The following is a 15,955-nucleotide window of genomic DNA, read 5'->3' on the forward strand; positions in this document are numbered from 1 at the left end:
GATGCAAATGGGTCAACCAGGAATGAATCAAATGGGTCAACCGATGATGAACCAGATGGGCCAACCGATGATGAACCAGATGGGTCAACCGATGATGAACCAGGCGGGCCAACCGATGATGAACCAGATGGGTCAACCGGTTGGTAACATGATGAGCCAACCGGAACTCAACCCAATGGCCCAACAAGCTCACATGCAGCCACAAATGCAGCAACAGCCGCAAATGCAGCAGCAACAGCCGCAAATGCAGTCGCAGCCGTCGTCATCGTTTTCGTTCCCGACGCTTGGTGGTCCTCCGGTCCCACAACAGCAGCTGGCGCTTTACCAGCCAATGCAGCAACAACGGCAGCAGTTTCAGCAGCCGTTTCAGCAGCAAATTCCCGGGCAGTCGTTGCCTCCGTCGTACAGCTCGGTGACTCAACCGGGAATGGGTCAACAGCCTGGGTTTCAACCAGGAATGCCGGGACAGTCGGGCTACATGCAGCAGCCACAGCAGCAGCAGCAGCCTCAACAGCAGCAGGGCTTTCCTTACCAGCAGCCGCAGCAGGGAGGTGGGTTTTCACAGGGTAATCAGATGGGAATGGGTGGGTCAGGGGGTGGTGAGAGTGGAGGTAGAAACGAGGAGGATAGGGCGTCGAGAACGTTGTTGACGGAAACGAGAGAGCAACAGAGTGAGGTGAAGGTCGAGTTGGGGAGGATGACGAGGAAACTGGATGATATTACGTTGAAAGTAAGTGAACGAAAGATGAGAAATTGTTTAGGCAGACAGACAGACAGATGGACAGACAAACAGACAGCAAAATGGACAGACAAACAAACAAACTGACAGATGGACAGACACAGAAAGACAGATGGACAGACAAATAGACAGACAGATGGACAGACAAACAGACAGCCAAATGGACAGACAAACAAACAGACAGGCAGACAGAGTAGCTGACACACAAACAGACAGACAGATGGACAGACAAACAAACAGACAAATGGATAGACAAACAGACTGACTAAAACAAAGAGACAGACAAACAAACAGACAGACAGACAGATAAAAAATTGGACAGACAGACAGGTTGACAGACAAACAAACGGACAGATGGATAGACAATTACACAAACAGAGATGGACAGACAAACAAAGAGACAGACAGACACAGTGGCTGACACACAAACAGACAGACAGATGGACAGACAAATGGACAGACAAACAAACGGACAGATGGACAGACAAACAAACGGACACATGGACAGACAAACAAACAGAGACAGGCAGACAGAGTGGCTGACACACAAACAGACAGATGGACAGACAAACAAACAGACAAATGGACAGACAAACAAACAGACTGACTAACACAGAGACAGACAGACAGACAGACAGACAGAAGGTTGGACAAACAGACAGGTTGACAGACCAACAAACAGACAGTTGGACAGACAAACAAACAGACAGATAGACAGACAAACAAACAGACAGACAAACTGACAAACAAACAGACCGTGGCTGACACACAAATAGACAGACAGTTGGACAGACAACCAGACAGACAGATGGACAGACAAACAAGCAGACAAACACACAGATGGACAGACAGCAAACAGACAGATGAACGGATGGACTGTCAGGCAGACAGACAGACAGACAGATAAACTCGCTATTCTTCTGCTACATAAACAACACGTCCTTTTCAGGTCGAACAAATTCACGACAGCAGCCGTGAGGCGAGCAGATCACTCGTTGCTGCCAACTCGGCTCCAAGCATGGAGGCCGGCATCCTACTCCACAACATACAGAGAATAATGCAAGACAACGAGAGACTGAAACGCGAAGTGTTTGAGAAGAGTGCGCGCATCGAAGGACAAAACGAGAAAATCGCTGAACTACTGGAACGAAACCAGAGGTAAGATAATCTATATAATAATTATTGATGTTGTGTAAGTGTTTGTATTGTGTTGGTGGTGTTACTTGTGTTGTATGTGTGTGTGTTGTTGTAGGTATGTGGAGCAGAGTAATTCGATGTTGGAGCAACGAAACGATTCGTTTAAAGTGACGACAGCTCAGGCACAGTCGAAAGTTCTGATTCTTGAACAAGAGAAGGTAAAGTGTGTGTGTGTGTGTGTGTGTGTGTGTGTGTGTGTGTGTGTGTGTGTCTGTCTGTCTGTCTGTCTGTCTGTCTGTCTGTCTGTCTGTCTGTCAGTATGTATGTTTGTCTGTCTGTTTGTTTGTCTGTCTGTTTTTCTGTCTGTCTGTCTGTTTGTTTGTCAGTTTGTCTGTCTGTCCAGTGTTCTCCCCAGAATATCTCAAAGGCATGGTGGTGTAGGCGTGACTAAATGGAATGCACTTGTGGGCGTGGTTTCCCCAAATGTAGGCGTGGCCATCTGAGTGGCGTTTGCTGTGCAGTGCTAGAGCAACATAGGGTGCTTGTGTTTGGTCTAAAATGTTAGCTTTACAACATTTCTATGCGTGGACAGAGCACAATCCCTCTAGCGCCCCACTTTTCATCCAGGCTTCTTTCTAATCTGCATACATGTCGAAAACCTGCGCCTCCCAAGCCAATACAAATCACAAAATTGATTGTAATAGCTTTAGTTAGTAACTTAGCACTAGTAGACAAGTTTGCTAAGCAGTCGGTGACAATTTTCCATTCCGATATCGACGCTAAAGACGTGCGCAGCGTATCAGCATGCTCGCCGAGATCTACAAGTTTTTCAAAACTGCGAACGTGTCTACACTAACCTGAGCAATGCTTTCACTAACTTTGGCTTTCGGTTGATGCCGTTCAAGCACGTTTTGGCGTCTGTAATCAGTGCATTGTCTTACATCCTGTGCAGGGTAATGCCTCCCAGATCGGCTTCCGTAGGTGACAAAAACGCCACTAGAAGAACGAGAAATTGGGCTATCACTTCAACAACACAATTTGACGCATTGATGTATGTTGTCTTGCGACATTGTATTTTCTCAACGTACCAATAACGATTCCACGGCACAAGCGGCTGCCAAGGGTGTGACTCACATATGAATTGGAATGTGGGCGAATACGCCACCAAATGACGTCGGGTCGGATTCGAAACAACGTCATAAGTATATTTTGGACATAGCGATATCTATGACGTTGCTTTTGGACTTTCCAAAACAACAACAACAGGTGTTTTATTCATATGAACAAGAACCCAAACCACTGGTCTCATTTCTTGCCTAAAAACACCTAGATAGTAAGGCGTGGCAGGCATAAGTCAAGGCGTGGCGGCGTTAGCCAAGGGATGGCGGGATTGGGCGTGTTCTTGTAAAATTTAGCCAAGGCGTGGCGGCCCGCCACGTCTTGAGATGCCTGGGGAGAACACTGCTGTCTGTCTGTCTGTCTGTACATGTGTCTGTTTGTCTGTGTGTCTGTTTGTTTGTTTGTCTGTATGTATGTATGTATGTATGTTTGTTTGTTTGTCTGTCTGTCTGTTTGTGTGTCTGTCTTGTCTGTTTGTCTGTCTGTCTGTAAATATGTATATCTGTATGTCTGTGTGCATGTGTGCATGTAAAGTATTCTGTATTTTACTTATTTATAGGCTCAGTTGACAACTGAATTGAGTGCAGCTGTGAGTCAAGTTGGTACTCTCCAGTTGGAGGTCGGAAACTTACACAAGCAAGATGCGGAACTCAAGCAGCAGCTTGCAGCTGCGATGGCTGAAGTGCAATCGAAAGCATCCGAATGGGCTGCAGCAATACAATCACAGCAAGGTGAGAAAATTTGTTGGTACATGTAGGAGTTGTGTTGTGTGTGTGTGTGTGTGTGTGTGTGTGTGTGTGTGTGTGTGTGTGTGCACGTGTGTGTGTGTGTGTGTGCACGTGTGTGTGTGTGTGTGTGTGTCGTGTGTGTGAGTGTGTGTGTGTGTGTTTTGTTGGTTGAGTTTTGGCGTTTGTAGAGATGGAGGTGAAGCTTGAGGACACGTCTAACAATTTTAAGGACGAGAAGCAGGTTCGTCGGCGATTGGAGGCTCAAGTGAAACAGCAGGAAGATGAAATTACAGAATTGAAAGTAGAGAAAGAGTCACTAGATAAGGTGATCTGTTGAACGTTATGTTGTGAGGTTGTAGTGTCTATTTGTTTGTTGATCTGTTTGTTTGTGTACTTGTTTATATTTGTTTGTTTGTGTACTTGTTTATATTTGTTTGTTTGTGTTGATTTGTTTGTTTGTCTGTCTATCTGTCTGTCTTGTCTGTTTGTCTGTTTGTCTGATGTGTTTATTGTCTGTCTGTTTGTCTGTCTGTTTGATGTGTTTATTGTCTGTCTGTCTGTCTGTCTGTCTGTCTCTGTCTGTGTCAATACATGTATTTGTCTGTCTGTCTGTCTGTCTGTTTGTCTGTCTGTCTGTCTGTTTGTCTGTCTGTCTGTTTGTCTATCTGTCTGTCTGTTGGTTTGTCTGTTTGTCTGTCTGTCTGTCTGTCTGTCTGTCTGATGTGTTTATTATCTATTTGTTTGTCTGTCTGTCTGATGTGTTTATTGTGTTGTTTGTTTAGAGTTTAGTTGATAGGAAGAAGAAGCTTGCTACTGAGAAGGAGAGACTAGAACGAGACCTTGACGAATTGAAATCAACTCATGAGGTTGTTGTGTTGCAATGTGTTTGGGGAAGGCTGTGCTGACATAATAATGTTCTCAGGCTGAATTGACATCATTGAGAGAGAAATTCAAAAAGGAACGGCAATCAGTAGACGTGTTGGTTGCAGAACAGGTAAGACAATAGTCAGACAGACAGACAGTCGAACAGATGGACAGGCAGACGGATACATACACAGACAGACAGACAGACAAACAGACAGACAGATACATACTCAGACAGGCTGGATAGACAGACAGACAGACAGACAGACAGACTGATACATACACAGACAGATTAGATAGATAGACAGACAGACAGACAGACAGGCTGGATAGACAGACAGATGGACCCGGATGTTCAGGGGAAGAGTGGAAGTTTGTGCCGTCCGGATTTTCACCGATGTCACAAGAAGAGTCGTGTCCATTTGCGTCTTGTCAAACCTCAGGGTCACGTCAACGTTTGTTAGGTCACATTCGTTCCTCTCATTGTGACGAGGAGCTACCCGCCGAATTTGTCAGTCGCTTGAATCTTCTACAGTGCACGCACTGCAAGAAATGGTTTCAAAAGTTGAGTCAACATTCATCACAGTGTAAGAAACGCACAAACGGTCAGGTTTCAAAGAGTGAATACGCCACGTGTACGCCACGTGATGAGAGCGTGGCTGTTGGTGAGTCTTCGTCTGAACCTGTCATTCTGTCCGTCCAGGAAGCTGACGTTGGATTCAATCCTACACAGAACAGTGACGTTAGGGTTGGTGAGCATGTTCATACTCCTCGTGAAAACGAATCGTCCGCATGGCAGTTTATACGGGACATTTCTATCGATGACATCGTGTCTTCTATCCCTCCAAAAACTGTTCAATCTATCAATCCTGCTGTCCGTTCTCTATTCCAGGAATGTTGTGCTATGACATTTAAAAAGGTAGAAGAGGATCCAATGGATGAAGCCGCTTGGAAGCTTCTGTTTCTGCTGCCTCGTATGTTGCTCTCTCCTGTGAGTCTACCCAGGGGAGGAAAGTCCAACACATACCAACTAAAAGCTATTTTTCGTAAATTTCTCGCGTTTCAGTGGGATCAGTTGGTTCAGTTGAGCAAACCTTCAGAATCTCGTTCATCTTCAAATTCAAGTCACTCTCAGGACTCTCTCACGAAGCAAGCTGCCTTGAGACTTGTGAAATGTGGCGAATTATCACGAGCAGCTCGCGTTTTGACGAGCTCTGGTCTAGCCCCGATAACGGATGACACAATTTCACGGCTATCTACAAAGCATCCATCTCGATTCATTGATGTAGATTTTCACTCACAAGAAGACCCACACAGCATCAACATCACATCTTCCCAAGTATCAGCAGCAGTTTTGTCGTCTCCCAGAGGCTCAAGCCCTGGGCCTTCTGGCTGGAGATATGAACATCTGCGAGCACTACTACCGAATGCAGCTACTGTGAGGGGCCTCGGTTATGTGTGTTCTCTGATTGCCAAGGGCACACTGGCTGCAGTTGCAGTAAGACTCTTGACGGCAGCTCGTCTTATAGCATTGCCCAAGCCAAACGGTGATGTTCGTCCTGTAGCTATAGGAGAATGCCTGAGGAGACTGACTGCGCGCACTATTTGCAGCCTAAAGAGGAATGAATTTTCTGAATTTTTCTCTCCAGTCCAATATGGGGTGGCCACTGCGGGTGGGTCAGAGTTGCTGGTGCATCAAATCCAACTATTAATTGAGAGCAACGAGGATTGGGTAGTGTTAAAAACGGATGTCAGGAATGCCTTTAATTCAATCAACAGGAATCACATGATCAACCAAGTATTTGCATCTTTTCCGGACATAGCATTTCATGTGTTTAAGATGTATTCAGGTTTTGGTGATCTGATTGTGTCTAAAGGCTCCTCTACTGTAAAAATATCGTCACAGGAAGGAGTTCATCAAGGAGATCCTTTGGGACCTGTGTTATTTTCCATTGCAATACATCCTCTTCTATTGAAGTTACAGTCTAATCAAGCAGGGATCATGGTATTGGCTTACCTGGATGATATATTTCTTCTTGGTCCACCAAATGAAGCAATGGTGGCCTTTGAGAATCTGAGGTCTGATTTCTCCAGTATTGGTTTAGAAATATCAAGCAGCAAGTGTGAGGTCTTTTCGTCATCCTCAGGCATCAAACTTCTCGGAGATCAAATTTCATCTATTCCGACTACATCCACGGGAACTACAATCCTTGGGGTTCCTATTGGCTGCCCATCATTTATTCAGTCCCACTGTTCATCATTTGCTGACTCTGGAAACCTTTTGTGTGACCAACTAGTCGAGCTTGAGGATCCACAGAGTGCGATGCTTTTACTTAGGCATTGCCATGTTCCTAGAATGACACACTTGGCAAGGTCAGTAGCACCAAAGTACCTCATCGAAGCAGCTTCACTGCATGATCATCTGACAAGAGAGTCATTTTCAAAAATACTGAACTGTGGTCCAATTCCAAACGACAGGTGGTTTCAAGCGACACTACCGATTAAAAATGGAGGTTTTGGGATGACATCCATTACAGAGATATGTCAAATAGCCTTTATATCTAGCTGGGCTAATGCACTGTCGACATTACCGATTCGATTCCCAGCTATGGAGAATCAAATTAATGAAATCATTTTTGGAGATGGTGCAGATGGTTCTATTAGATCCGAGTTACTTCGAGCAATTCCTCCTGGCAAGATTTTTACTGACTTGCTAGAGGACACTAAGAGACTACAACAAAAATTAACTCGTCAACACATGTCTTTTGCTACTGCCCACATGGTAGAAAACACTGCTTCGCCCAGAGATGCGGCTCGCCTTCGCTCTCTAGGTGGAAAAGGTGCTGGCTCCTGGCTTAACACGATTCCAGAATCTGCAAAATTCGCACTCTCACCTTACGAATTCCGTTTGGCGTGTTTGCTGAGATTGGGTCTATCTTTGCCGGCTGTCAGATGGATTGAGCAGTGTGATTGTGGAACTGCATTAGACGAAATGGGATACCACTTGCTGACTTGTAAGAAGGGTGGTGGGCCTGTTTGGTCACACGATTCGATAGTAAGTGAATGGGATGACTGTTTGCGGCAGCTGCAGATTCACCACAAAAAGGAACCGAGGGACAGATACAATGATAGCAACAACAGACCGGACATAGCTGTCTTTGATGTTGGCTCTGGTGCCAATGTGGAACTAGATGTAGCCCTTTCACATCCATGGGCATCGGACATAGTGAGTCAGGCTGCTGAGAAAGACGGGGCAGCAGCAGCAAGAAGAGAGGACAGGAAGACAAAAAAATACAGTGAGCTAAAGCTCGCTGGAATGTCTTCAATGAGATTTGTTCCCCTCGTCATGGAACACTTTGGTCGCTGGGGTGAAGAAGCCACAAAGTATCTACAGGAACTATCTCGCCGATCATGTGATGATGCTGGCAACAATAACTGCAATGAGTTTATGTGCTTTTGGCGAAAGCGGTTTTCAATAACACTACAGCGGTGCAATGCAAAGACAATAGCAAAAAAAATTTCTATTCTTACCTTTAATAGTTGTAACACTGTAGATGACTTTGTCACACAATTTTACATACATTAGGTATAGATAGCAGTATAGTTGTAGTGGCCGCATAGAGCCTGCTTAAACTCACCTTCTCTTCATTAGCCTGTAGTAGTGTTCATGTTTGAAATATATGAGGATTGACAGACAGACAGACAGACAGACAGACAGATACATACACAGACAGATTAGATAGATAGACAGACAGACAGACAGACAGACAGACAGACAGACAGGTGGGTGGATAGAAAGACAGACAAACAGATGAACAGACAGACAGACAGACAGATACATACACAGACAGATTAGATAGATAGACAGACAGACAGACAGACAGACAGACTGACAAACAGATGGACAGACAGACAGACAGACAGACACAGACAAGTGGGTGGACAGAAAGACAGACAGACGGACAGATGACAGACGAACAGATGACAGACAGACAGACAGACAGACAGACAAATGGGCGAACAGATTGACAAACAGATGGACAGACAGACAGACAGACAGACAGACAAACGGACGGACGGACAGACAGATTGACAAACAGATGGACAGACAGACAGGCAGACAGACAGACAAACGGACGGACGGACAGACAGATTGACAAACAGATGGACAAATAGAGAGTCAGATCAAGATAAGTTTGTGGACTCAAACAGACACTTGGTAGGTCACCAACAAGCCAGGAAACCAACAGTCAACAGACAAACACGTCCTGCGCTAACTCATTGATATTTCCATCATGTGTAGATCTCTCAAGCTGAGAATGATGTTGAGAGTCGTTGGCAAGAAAAATCATCGCGCTTAGTCAGTCAAGCTGAAGAACGTTGGCGACGCAAATACGAAGAACTACAAGAAGAAACAGCAAATCACAGAGATCGTGCAGCAGCAGCTGAAGACAAAGTCAGTGTTTGGTTGATATCAAATATATTGACTTAGCAACTTTGATGTTTTGGTGAAGGTTGCACATTGGAAAGCAACTCGTGGCGATGCCGAGAAGGAGATAATTCAACTGCAAGCAAGACTGGACAGAATTATAGAGGAAAAGGAGGAGGTGTGGCGTGTGTGTATGCATGTGTGTGTGTGTGTGTGCATGTGTGTGTGGGTGAGAGGGTTTGTGTGTGTGTTTGTACATGTGTGGGTGTGGGTGTGTCTGTGTGGATGTGTACATGTGTGTGTGCATGTGTGGGTGTGTGCATGTGTGGGTGTGTGTATGTGTGGGTGTGTGTATTGTTGTTGTTTTGATTTGTGAGTGACTTGTGGTGGTATAGAGTGAACATGCCAGAAATAGTGCTGTTGAGGACAACAAGAGACTTGAAGCAAAACTGGCAGATACAGAAGAGGTTTTTCTATCCATCTAGTGATCTAGTGTGTGTGTGTGTGTGTGTGTGTGTGTGTGTGTGTGTGTGTGTGTGTGTGTGTGTGTGTGTGTGTGTGTGTGTGTGTAGAAGAAAGAAGAGTATGTGACCACATTGTTTGCCTGTAGCAAGTTGAATCTGCTCGATCAGCGGGCTATGAGTCAGGCCGTAAAGCAGCTTCTACAGAAGGTACAGCTGGAGGTGACATTGTCAGTGAGGTTAGCATATTGAGATGTTTGTTTGTTTGTTTGTTTGTTTGTTTGTTTGTCTGTTTGTAATGATTTTAGTTGAGGTTTGTTTTTATAGGTAAAGAAAATAATGAACAAAGTGTATCAGATGTTGAGAGGTCAATTTGCTGCTGAAGAGTCTTATCCGGGAAAGCGGATTCATGAAGTTGTGTTGCAGACTGTGAAGGTCAGTTGTTGATTATTCTAATACTAAGATTGTCATCCGGTTGTCGTGCGACCGTCGATAGCTCAGTTGGTAGAGCGGGGGACTGTAGCGGTGAATTGGGATCCTCAGGTCGGCGGTTCGAATCCGTCTCGACGGACGGTCAAAGCACTTTTTTTTCTAGTTTTTTATGCTTTAATTAATTTACTTCTAATATTACTTTTTGTTTATATTGCTTTACAACTTTTGTTTTGTGTTGGTTCTTGTTAGGAAGTAACCCTCACTCAACTTCCTACTCAAAACGTTGCTGCGCGTGCGCAAGCAGCAGCTCCACAACAAGAACAGGAAGAGGATGAGGAAGATGAGGAGGATGAAGAGGATGAAGAGGATGAAGAAGAAGATGACGAAGATGAGGAGGACGAGGGTGGAGAAGATGACGAAGTCACTGTGGCAGTTGAAGTTGAAATAGAATCAGAAGAAACAAAAACGGAAAGAGAAATCGAACACACAGAAAGACAAGAAACAACAAACATTGAAGATGAAGACGAGGAAGCTCATGAAGAAGACGAGGAGGAGGAAGAGGAGGAAGAAGATGAAGAGGAAGAGGATGAGGATGAGGATGAGGATGAGGATGAGGAAGAAGTAGATGAGAAAGAAGTAGATGAGAAAGAAGTAGATGAGAAAGAAGTAGATGAGGAAGTGGAAAAAGCAGAAGAGAGGGAGAAAGATAGAAATGCTGAAGAGAAAGAGAAAGAAGTTATCACTTCTAAAATAGCTGAAGAGATAATAGAACAAAAGATAAAAGACGAGGAGAATGTAGAGACAGCAGAATCAGTAATAGAAAGAGTTGAAGAGGAAATCAGTAAGGAAAGTGACGTCACTACAACAGAAGAGAAAGAACACGAGAAAGAACACGAGACTGACGGTTTGTTACCTTCAACTGGAGACACGCCTACCACCACAGATATATCGACTAGTAAAGATGAAGTCACACTAAGAAGTGAAGACAAAGAAGGTGATGCTAGTAGTCAGACAAGTTTGCTTGTTTTCACTTTGTTATTTATTGTTTGTGTGCAGCGGGTGGAGAGCCAGCAATTCTTGCTCCTGGAGTTTCACAAGATGAAGATGAAGGTGAGGACGGATGGGATGAAGAGGAGGAAACTACACAATCAAAGCAGCTAGGAAAAGGTGCTGGATGTTAATGAATACAAAACACACAAACAGAAAGATAGACAGTTGGACGGACAGACAGACGGACAAACAGATGGACATACAGATGAACATACAAGTGAGCATACAGATGGACAGACAGATAAACAAACAAATGGGTACACAGATAGACAGACAGATAAACATACAAATGGGTACACAGATGGACAGACAGACAGACAGACAGACAGACAAACGAAACACAAAGAATATAATATATCTGCTTGATGACAAGCCAGTAATTACTTAGTAATTAACACAAATAATTAATATATTTGTAGTTATAAACTATTTACAATGGTAGATTCTGATCACATACCTACTGTCACCGAGTCAACACATTCCAAAGATACTGCTAACGACATCACAGCAGTGGATGAAGGTCAAACAGACAAAGGAGCAGATCAACAACCACAGCCAGGTGAGTCACATTATACCTCCATATCATCATCAATCACTCAGTTGTGTGTGAATTAGCATCAAAGCCAGGAGCGTTGTTTAGTGATGAAGACGACGACGACCTATTCACTCCAATAAAATCAAATGAAACGTCAAGCAAACCGGCCAGGTGAGTCTCACACACACACACACACACACACACACACACACACGCACGCACGCGCACACACACACACACACACACACACACACACACACACACACACACACTGAGACACACATGCACACACACACACAAATTGCAATTGATATTGTATGTTGATCATGTGTGTATCTTGTTGTCTCCAGTTCTCTTCTGCAAGACACTACCGACTCGTCTGTGGTTGCAAACAACAACCTCTTCAACAGTGCGCCGCCTTCCAAGCCATCACCTCAACCTACGACTACAAAGACAGAGGTAAAACATTAATATTAACAAAGTTTAGTCGTTAGAGATAAATTGCCAAAGTTGTTAATATTAATCACGCATCAATTAAAAAATGGATCAGAATTGATATTAACAAGTTTAAAATATTTTATTATTAAAAGTTTATCTATCTGAGGGGTAGTTTGTTAAACTTGTTAATATTAACCTGATAACGTTAATATTAACAAAGTTTATTCATTAGATAAATTGTCAAAGTTGTTAATATTAATCACACTTTAATTAAAATGAGGCAGAATTGATATTAACAAGTTTAAAATATTTTTGTTATTAAAAGTTTAGCTAGCAAAGGAGTAATTAATTTGTTAAACTTGTTAATATTAACCTGTATGCTTCGAACAACATTAATATTAACAAAGTTTAGCGATTATTTTATTAATCAGAAAAAAATTGCATTTGGGTATTGACAGTAATGCAATGTCAGATGCATGATGATTGATCTGATGTTACCATGGTTACGAATGTGGCAACCCATTCCAGCCCATGTCGCACGTTTCTTGATTTTATTTCATTTTTTCAGGTGAAAGTTGACAAGGGTCCGTTGTTCGACGATGAAGACGATGAACTCGATTGGTTGAAATGACTTTTGGCGGCGATCCCTGTAGTCGATCATATTGTCGTGTAGTTTTTGTTCTAGAAAAATGTCGGATTAATCAGCAAAATGTAATGCGTTGTTTGCTACTCGGTGTATCTTCTTTCATATTCATTATATATTTTTGAAAAGTGAAGCGGGTCGTACACTCTACATGAGCAAGAAAATGGAGAGCAAAATATATTAGAAATTAGTAACAATTATTAGCCAGTTTGACAGTCGAGGTTTCTTATCAAGTATAGCATTTAGGGCACCGTTTACGCATAGCACCGGTGGTTTAGTGGTATAATCGCCGCCTGCCACGCGGCGGACCCGGGTTCGATTCCCGGCCGGTGCACGTTTTTTTTTTTTTTTGTTTTATAGTGTCTCTAATTGTATGTTTAGTTTTTTGTTCTTAAAGTAAATGTATGTTGTTAATTGAATATAAAAAATTAAGTTTTTTGTATGATTTTTGGGTTTGCGCATACAACCGTTTGGGTATCCGAGGCTTGTTTGCACAATATTAATATTTTAAAATGTGCGTTTGTTGTTATTTAATAGTTTATGTATCTGTTACGTAAAATTACATTTATTAAACACACTAAAAATGCTGAAAAAATTTATTCGTTTGTTTACCGAACATGCACACTTAGACTATCTGGGTATCCGAGGCATGTTTGCAAACAAGTTGCTGTACACTACGGCTTCATGTGTCTAGCACTGGTGGTTTAGTGGTATAATCGCCGCCTGCCACGCGGCGGACCCGGGTTCGATTCCCGGCCAGTGCAAATCTTACCCTTTTCCGAGTTGAAATTTTCAAATTTTTTGCTTATTAATTAAATTAGTAAAATAGTAGTTTTTAAAAAGTTTGATTTACAAGCAAGTTGTTACACATCTTGGACACTCGCACATCTACACGCTTCACACCTCTACGTAAGCATGTAACGCATAGCCGCGCGAGGTGCCGGGACTCCGAGAACACAATGTCTACATACAGTGGTACACAAAGGTGTGAAGCCTTATTGCTTGTTTCATACCATCATTGCAATTTACATCGTTTATCTCACTCTACTTCTTATCCCATCTCCAAATCGTTCCATTGTCACAAACCGATATCAAAACGCGACTGCAGCTACTGAACCCGACGTGTCGAACGGCCGACTCGCATCGCGGATGAAACAGTTGCGTGTGCTTCGCCAACCCCGGCTCCTCAACAGCCAAATCCCACAAGAATATGCGCCCCGACTGATTACCACAAGCAAGCACTCGCATCTCAAAGTCAAGACAGAAACGAAGGAACCAGATGTCACAGTTGGTTAAGTCGAACTGATGCAGCACGGTCGCATACATGTTCAAATCGGTCAGACTCAGATCGTCGAGATTCTTTGTCACCGAGCCGGGCTTCCACAGCACGATCGCATTCTCGCACGACTTTGACAGCACGAGCTCTCCAAACCAGCGAACGCAATCGACGTAATTACGATGGACGCTGCGTGTGCTAAACTGCGGAATATGAACCGTTGTCGTTGGAAACGACTGGCTGGCCGACGCCTCGTCATACACACGAGCCTCGGCCAACTTCTCCTTCAAATTCAGAGTCTCCAGTGACCACATTTTTAGTGCATGATCCATTCCACACGAGAACACAAAACGTCCGTGGATATCGAAGTCTCCGCTGAGGACCTCGTCGCGGTGTCCATCGACGCCGCCTAGAATAGCTACACACACTCCTGTCTTCACGTTCCACAATCGAAGGGCGTGATCCTTGCTCGACGATAACAGAATCATGACGTCATGAGGGTGAATCCTTAAATCGTTAATCGAATTTCCATGACCGAGTAAGGAGTGGACCAAGCGGCGGGTGCACGTGTTAATTACCCGGATGACGCCTCGTGCTCCTGACGCAATCAGCAGCGACTCTTTCGTATCGACGTCATATGACCAGCAGCAAGTGTAGAAAATCTCCTCAACATCCGGGTCTTCGTATTTCTGGAGGGGCGCGATTTCTCCGCCCGGAAGACAACGATAAACGCTGACGCGGTTGCTGCCAGCTGTGGCGAAGATCGGATGTTGAGTGGCGGGAAAAAATTCGTTGAATGAAATTCCGAAAATTGGTTGACCGTGATCCTCTCGGATGTGGTTTGAACACCTGAACGCCAACCTTGAAGACACAGGAAATGACTTGGACGTCTTTGATTTCTTGGGTTGCCGCAGATCTTCATCCATTACTTTGATTATACGGGTACTTAGCTAAAATACGGGATATTTGTAGGTCACGTGCACACATGTCAGGCAGGCGTTTCTTTCACGTTTCCACTCGCGTTTTCAAAGACCCGCAGTCTACAGGACGCTTGTCTAGATTTAAAAAGTATATCTTTGGCAGTAAGAGCAGTCCGATAGCGACAGAAGAAGAGAAAGAAAGGTGAATGAACATTCGTCGGTGATTGGCTGTTAGGGGTCACATGACTCTTACGTGTAGCGACTTGGTTTCTCCCGCTTTCCTCAATCTGCGACAGAAAATTGAGAATATCGTGAAGGAAGAGGCAACTGAGGAAATGGAAAAGGAAATGGAAAAGCAGCAATTGGAGTTGTGGGAAGACTTGCCTCTGAAAAATTTAGAAATAAAATTCAAGGTAATATATTAGTAGTGATATATTAGTAGTGATATATTAGTAGTGATATATTAGTAGTGATATATTAGTAGTGATATATTATTAGTAATATATTAGTAGTAATAATGTACTAGTTCTAATATATTATTTTTAATAGATTAGTATTAACAATATTATTATATTAATAATATATTTAATATATTAATATTCATATGTTATCATTAATATAAAAGTAGTATATTAACTTTTTTATATTTGTCTGTCTGCCTGTGTGTCTGTCTGTTTGTCTGTCTGTCTGTCTGTCTGTCTGTCTGTCCGTGTGTCTGTCTGTCTACTTGTTTTACATTCATGTCATTGTTCTCTCTCAATAAGTCATCACATCACGACTTCATAATCTCCTTAGATTCTCAGTCGATGTCACAAAGAGTTTGGCTTTGTCGTTCCCAATCCATTGTTGAATTCAATAAGATCTGCACAAGATGTGAAACTTTTCTATCTCGCACCGCCACGTAAACTCAAACAGTTTGAAAACGTTGATTTCAATAACCTCTCTCCAAACCTTTCCTTTCGTAATCCATCAGATGTATCATGATGTATTGCTAATATAACGTACACGTATGAATCAAAGTGTTAATATTAATGTGTTATATTTTAATTTTGTTAATATTAATGTGTTTATATTTTAATTTTGTTAATATTAATGTGTTTATATTTTAATTTTGGTAATATTACTGCGTTTATATATTATTTTTGTTAATATTAATGTGTTTAAATTTTAATTTTGTTAATATT

At 43.0% G+C, this 15,955-nt stretch overlaps 4 protein-coding genes and 3 non-coding genes across 7 annotated transcripts in view; 6 read left to right on the top strand and 1 right to left on the bottom strand.

Moving 5' to 3' along the window:
• Positions 1 to 12,708, top strand: part of LOC134190810 (FK506-binding protein 15-like) — a 19,938-nt gene extending 7,230 nt beyond the window's left edge. Inside the window, exons 14-31 of the mRNA XM_062659327.1 lie at positions 1 to 730; positions 1,689 to 1,897; positions 1,992 to 2,094; positions 3,555 to 3,726; positions 3,912 to 4,048; positions 4,506 to 4,589; positions 4,646 to 4,717; positions 8,891 to 9,043; positions 9,102 to 9,194; positions 9,412 to 9,483; positions 9,627 to 9,716; positions 9,805 to 9,912; positions 10,159 to 10,903; positions 10,966 to 11,076; positions 11,402 to 11,518; positions 11,575 to 11,665; positions 11,845 to 11,953; positions 12,501 to 12,708. The exon at positions 1 to 730 is cut by the window's left edge and continues 221 nt beyond it. Coding sequence (XP_062515311.1) covers positions 1 to 730; positions 1,689 to 1,897; positions 1,992 to 2,094; positions 3,555 to 3,726; positions 3,912 to 4,048; positions 4,506 to 4,589; positions 4,646 to 4,717; positions 8,891 to 9,043; positions 9,102 to 9,194; positions 9,412 to 9,483; positions 9,627 to 9,716; positions 9,805 to 9,912; positions 10,159 to 10,903; positions 10,966 to 11,076; positions 11,402 to 11,518; positions 11,575 to 11,665; positions 11,845 to 11,953; positions 12,501 to 12,563 — 3,259 coding nt within the window. The 3' untranslated portion in view covers positions 12,564 to 12,708. The remainder of the gene's footprint in view (positions 731 to 1,688; positions 1,898 to 1,991; positions 2,095 to 3,554; positions 3,727 to 3,911; positions 4,049 to 4,505; positions 4,590 to 4,645; positions 4,718 to 8,890; positions 9,044 to 9,101; positions 9,195 to 9,411; positions 9,484 to 9,626; positions 9,717 to 9,804; positions 9,913 to 10,158; positions 10,904 to 10,965; positions 11,077 to 11,401; positions 11,519 to 11,574; positions 11,666 to 11,844; positions 11,954 to 12,500) is intronic.
• Positions 6,926 to 8,299, top strand: LOC134190811 (uncharacterized). Its single transcript, XM_062659328.1, has one exon. It carries the CDS (start codon positions 6,944 to 6,946, stop codon positions 8,171 to 8,173), a length of 1,230 nt encoding a protein of 409 aa, XP_062515312.1. The 5' UTR covers positions 6,926 to 6,943; the 3' UTR covers positions 8,174 to 8,299.
• Positions 9,964 to 10,048, top strand: Trnay-gua (transfer RNA tyrosine (anticodon GUA)). Its single transcript is given in 2 exon segments — positions 9,964 to 10,000; positions 10,013 to 10,048. It is a non-coding gene; the product is annotated as a tRNA-Tyr (tRNA).
• A 130-nt stretch (positions 12,709 to 12,838) lies between the features above and the next one.
• Positions 12,839 to 12,909, top strand: Trnag-gcc (transfer RNA glycine (anticodon GCC)). The gene has a single exon. It is a non-coding gene; the product is annotated as a tRNA-Gly (tRNA).
• Positions 12,910 to 13,268: 359 nt separating this feature from the next.
• Positions 13,269 to 13,339, top strand: Trnag-gcc (transfer RNA glycine (anticodon GCC)). The gene has a single exon. It is a non-coding gene; the product is annotated as a tRNA-Gly (tRNA).
• A 217-nt stretch (positions 13,340 to 13,556) lies between these two features.
• LOC134190812 (polycomb protein eed-like) lies at positions 13,557 to 14,789 on the bottom strand. The gene has a single exon (XM_062659329.1). The coding sequence runs from the start codon at positions 14,775 to 14,777 to the stop codon at positions 13,620 to 13,622; it is 1,158 nt and encodes a 385-aa protein (XP_062515313.1). The 5' UTR covers positions 14,778 to 14,789; the 3' UTR covers positions 13,557 to 13,619.
• A 45-nt stretch (positions 14,790 to 14,834) lies between these two features.
• Positions 14,835 to 15,780, top strand: LOC134191659 (large ribosomal subunit protein mL50-like). The gene is made up of 3 exons (XM_062660276.1): positions 14,835 to 14,973; positions 15,031 to 15,184; positions 15,567 to 15,780. Exons 1-3 carry the CDS (start codon positions 14,837 to 14,839, stop codon positions 15,753 to 15,755), a joined length of 480 nt encoding a protein of 159 aa, XP_062516260.1. The 5' UTR covers positions 14,835 to 14,836; the 3' UTR covers positions 15,756 to 15,780.
• The last annotated feature ends 175 nt before the right edge of the window (positions 15,781 to 15,955 follow it).

The sequence above is a fragment of the Corticium candelabrum genome, chromosome 15 (assembly GCF_963422355.1).
Source record: "Corticium candelabrum chromosome 15, ooCorCand1.1, whole genome shotgun sequence".
NCBI lineage: Eukaryota > Metazoa > Porifera > Homoscleromorpha > Homosclerophorida > Plakinidae > Corticium > Corticium candelabrum.

Bases quoted from the DNA above. Each gene is read 5' to 3' on its own strand.
- LOC134190811 (XM_062659328.1), top strand. From the start codon at position 6,944: ATGACACACTTGGCAAGGTCAGTAGCACCAAAGTACCTCATCGAAGCA.
- LOC134190812 (XM_062659329.1), bottom strand. From the start codon at position 14,777: ATGGATGAAGATCTGCGGCAACCCAAGAAATCAAAGACGTCCAAGTCA.
- LOC134191659 (XM_062660276.1), top strand. From the start codon at position 14,837: ATGTCAGGCAGGCGTTTCTTTCACGTTTCCACTCGCGTTTTCAAAGAC. The intron at 14,974-15,030 runs GTGAATGAACAT...TCTTACGTGTAG, and splicing joins ACAGAAGAAGAGAAAGAAAG to CGACTTGGTTTCTCCCGCTT. The intron at 15,185-15,566 runs GTAATATATTAG...TAATCTCCTTAG, and splicing joins ATTTAGAAATAAAATTCAAG to ATTCTCAGTCGATGTCACAA.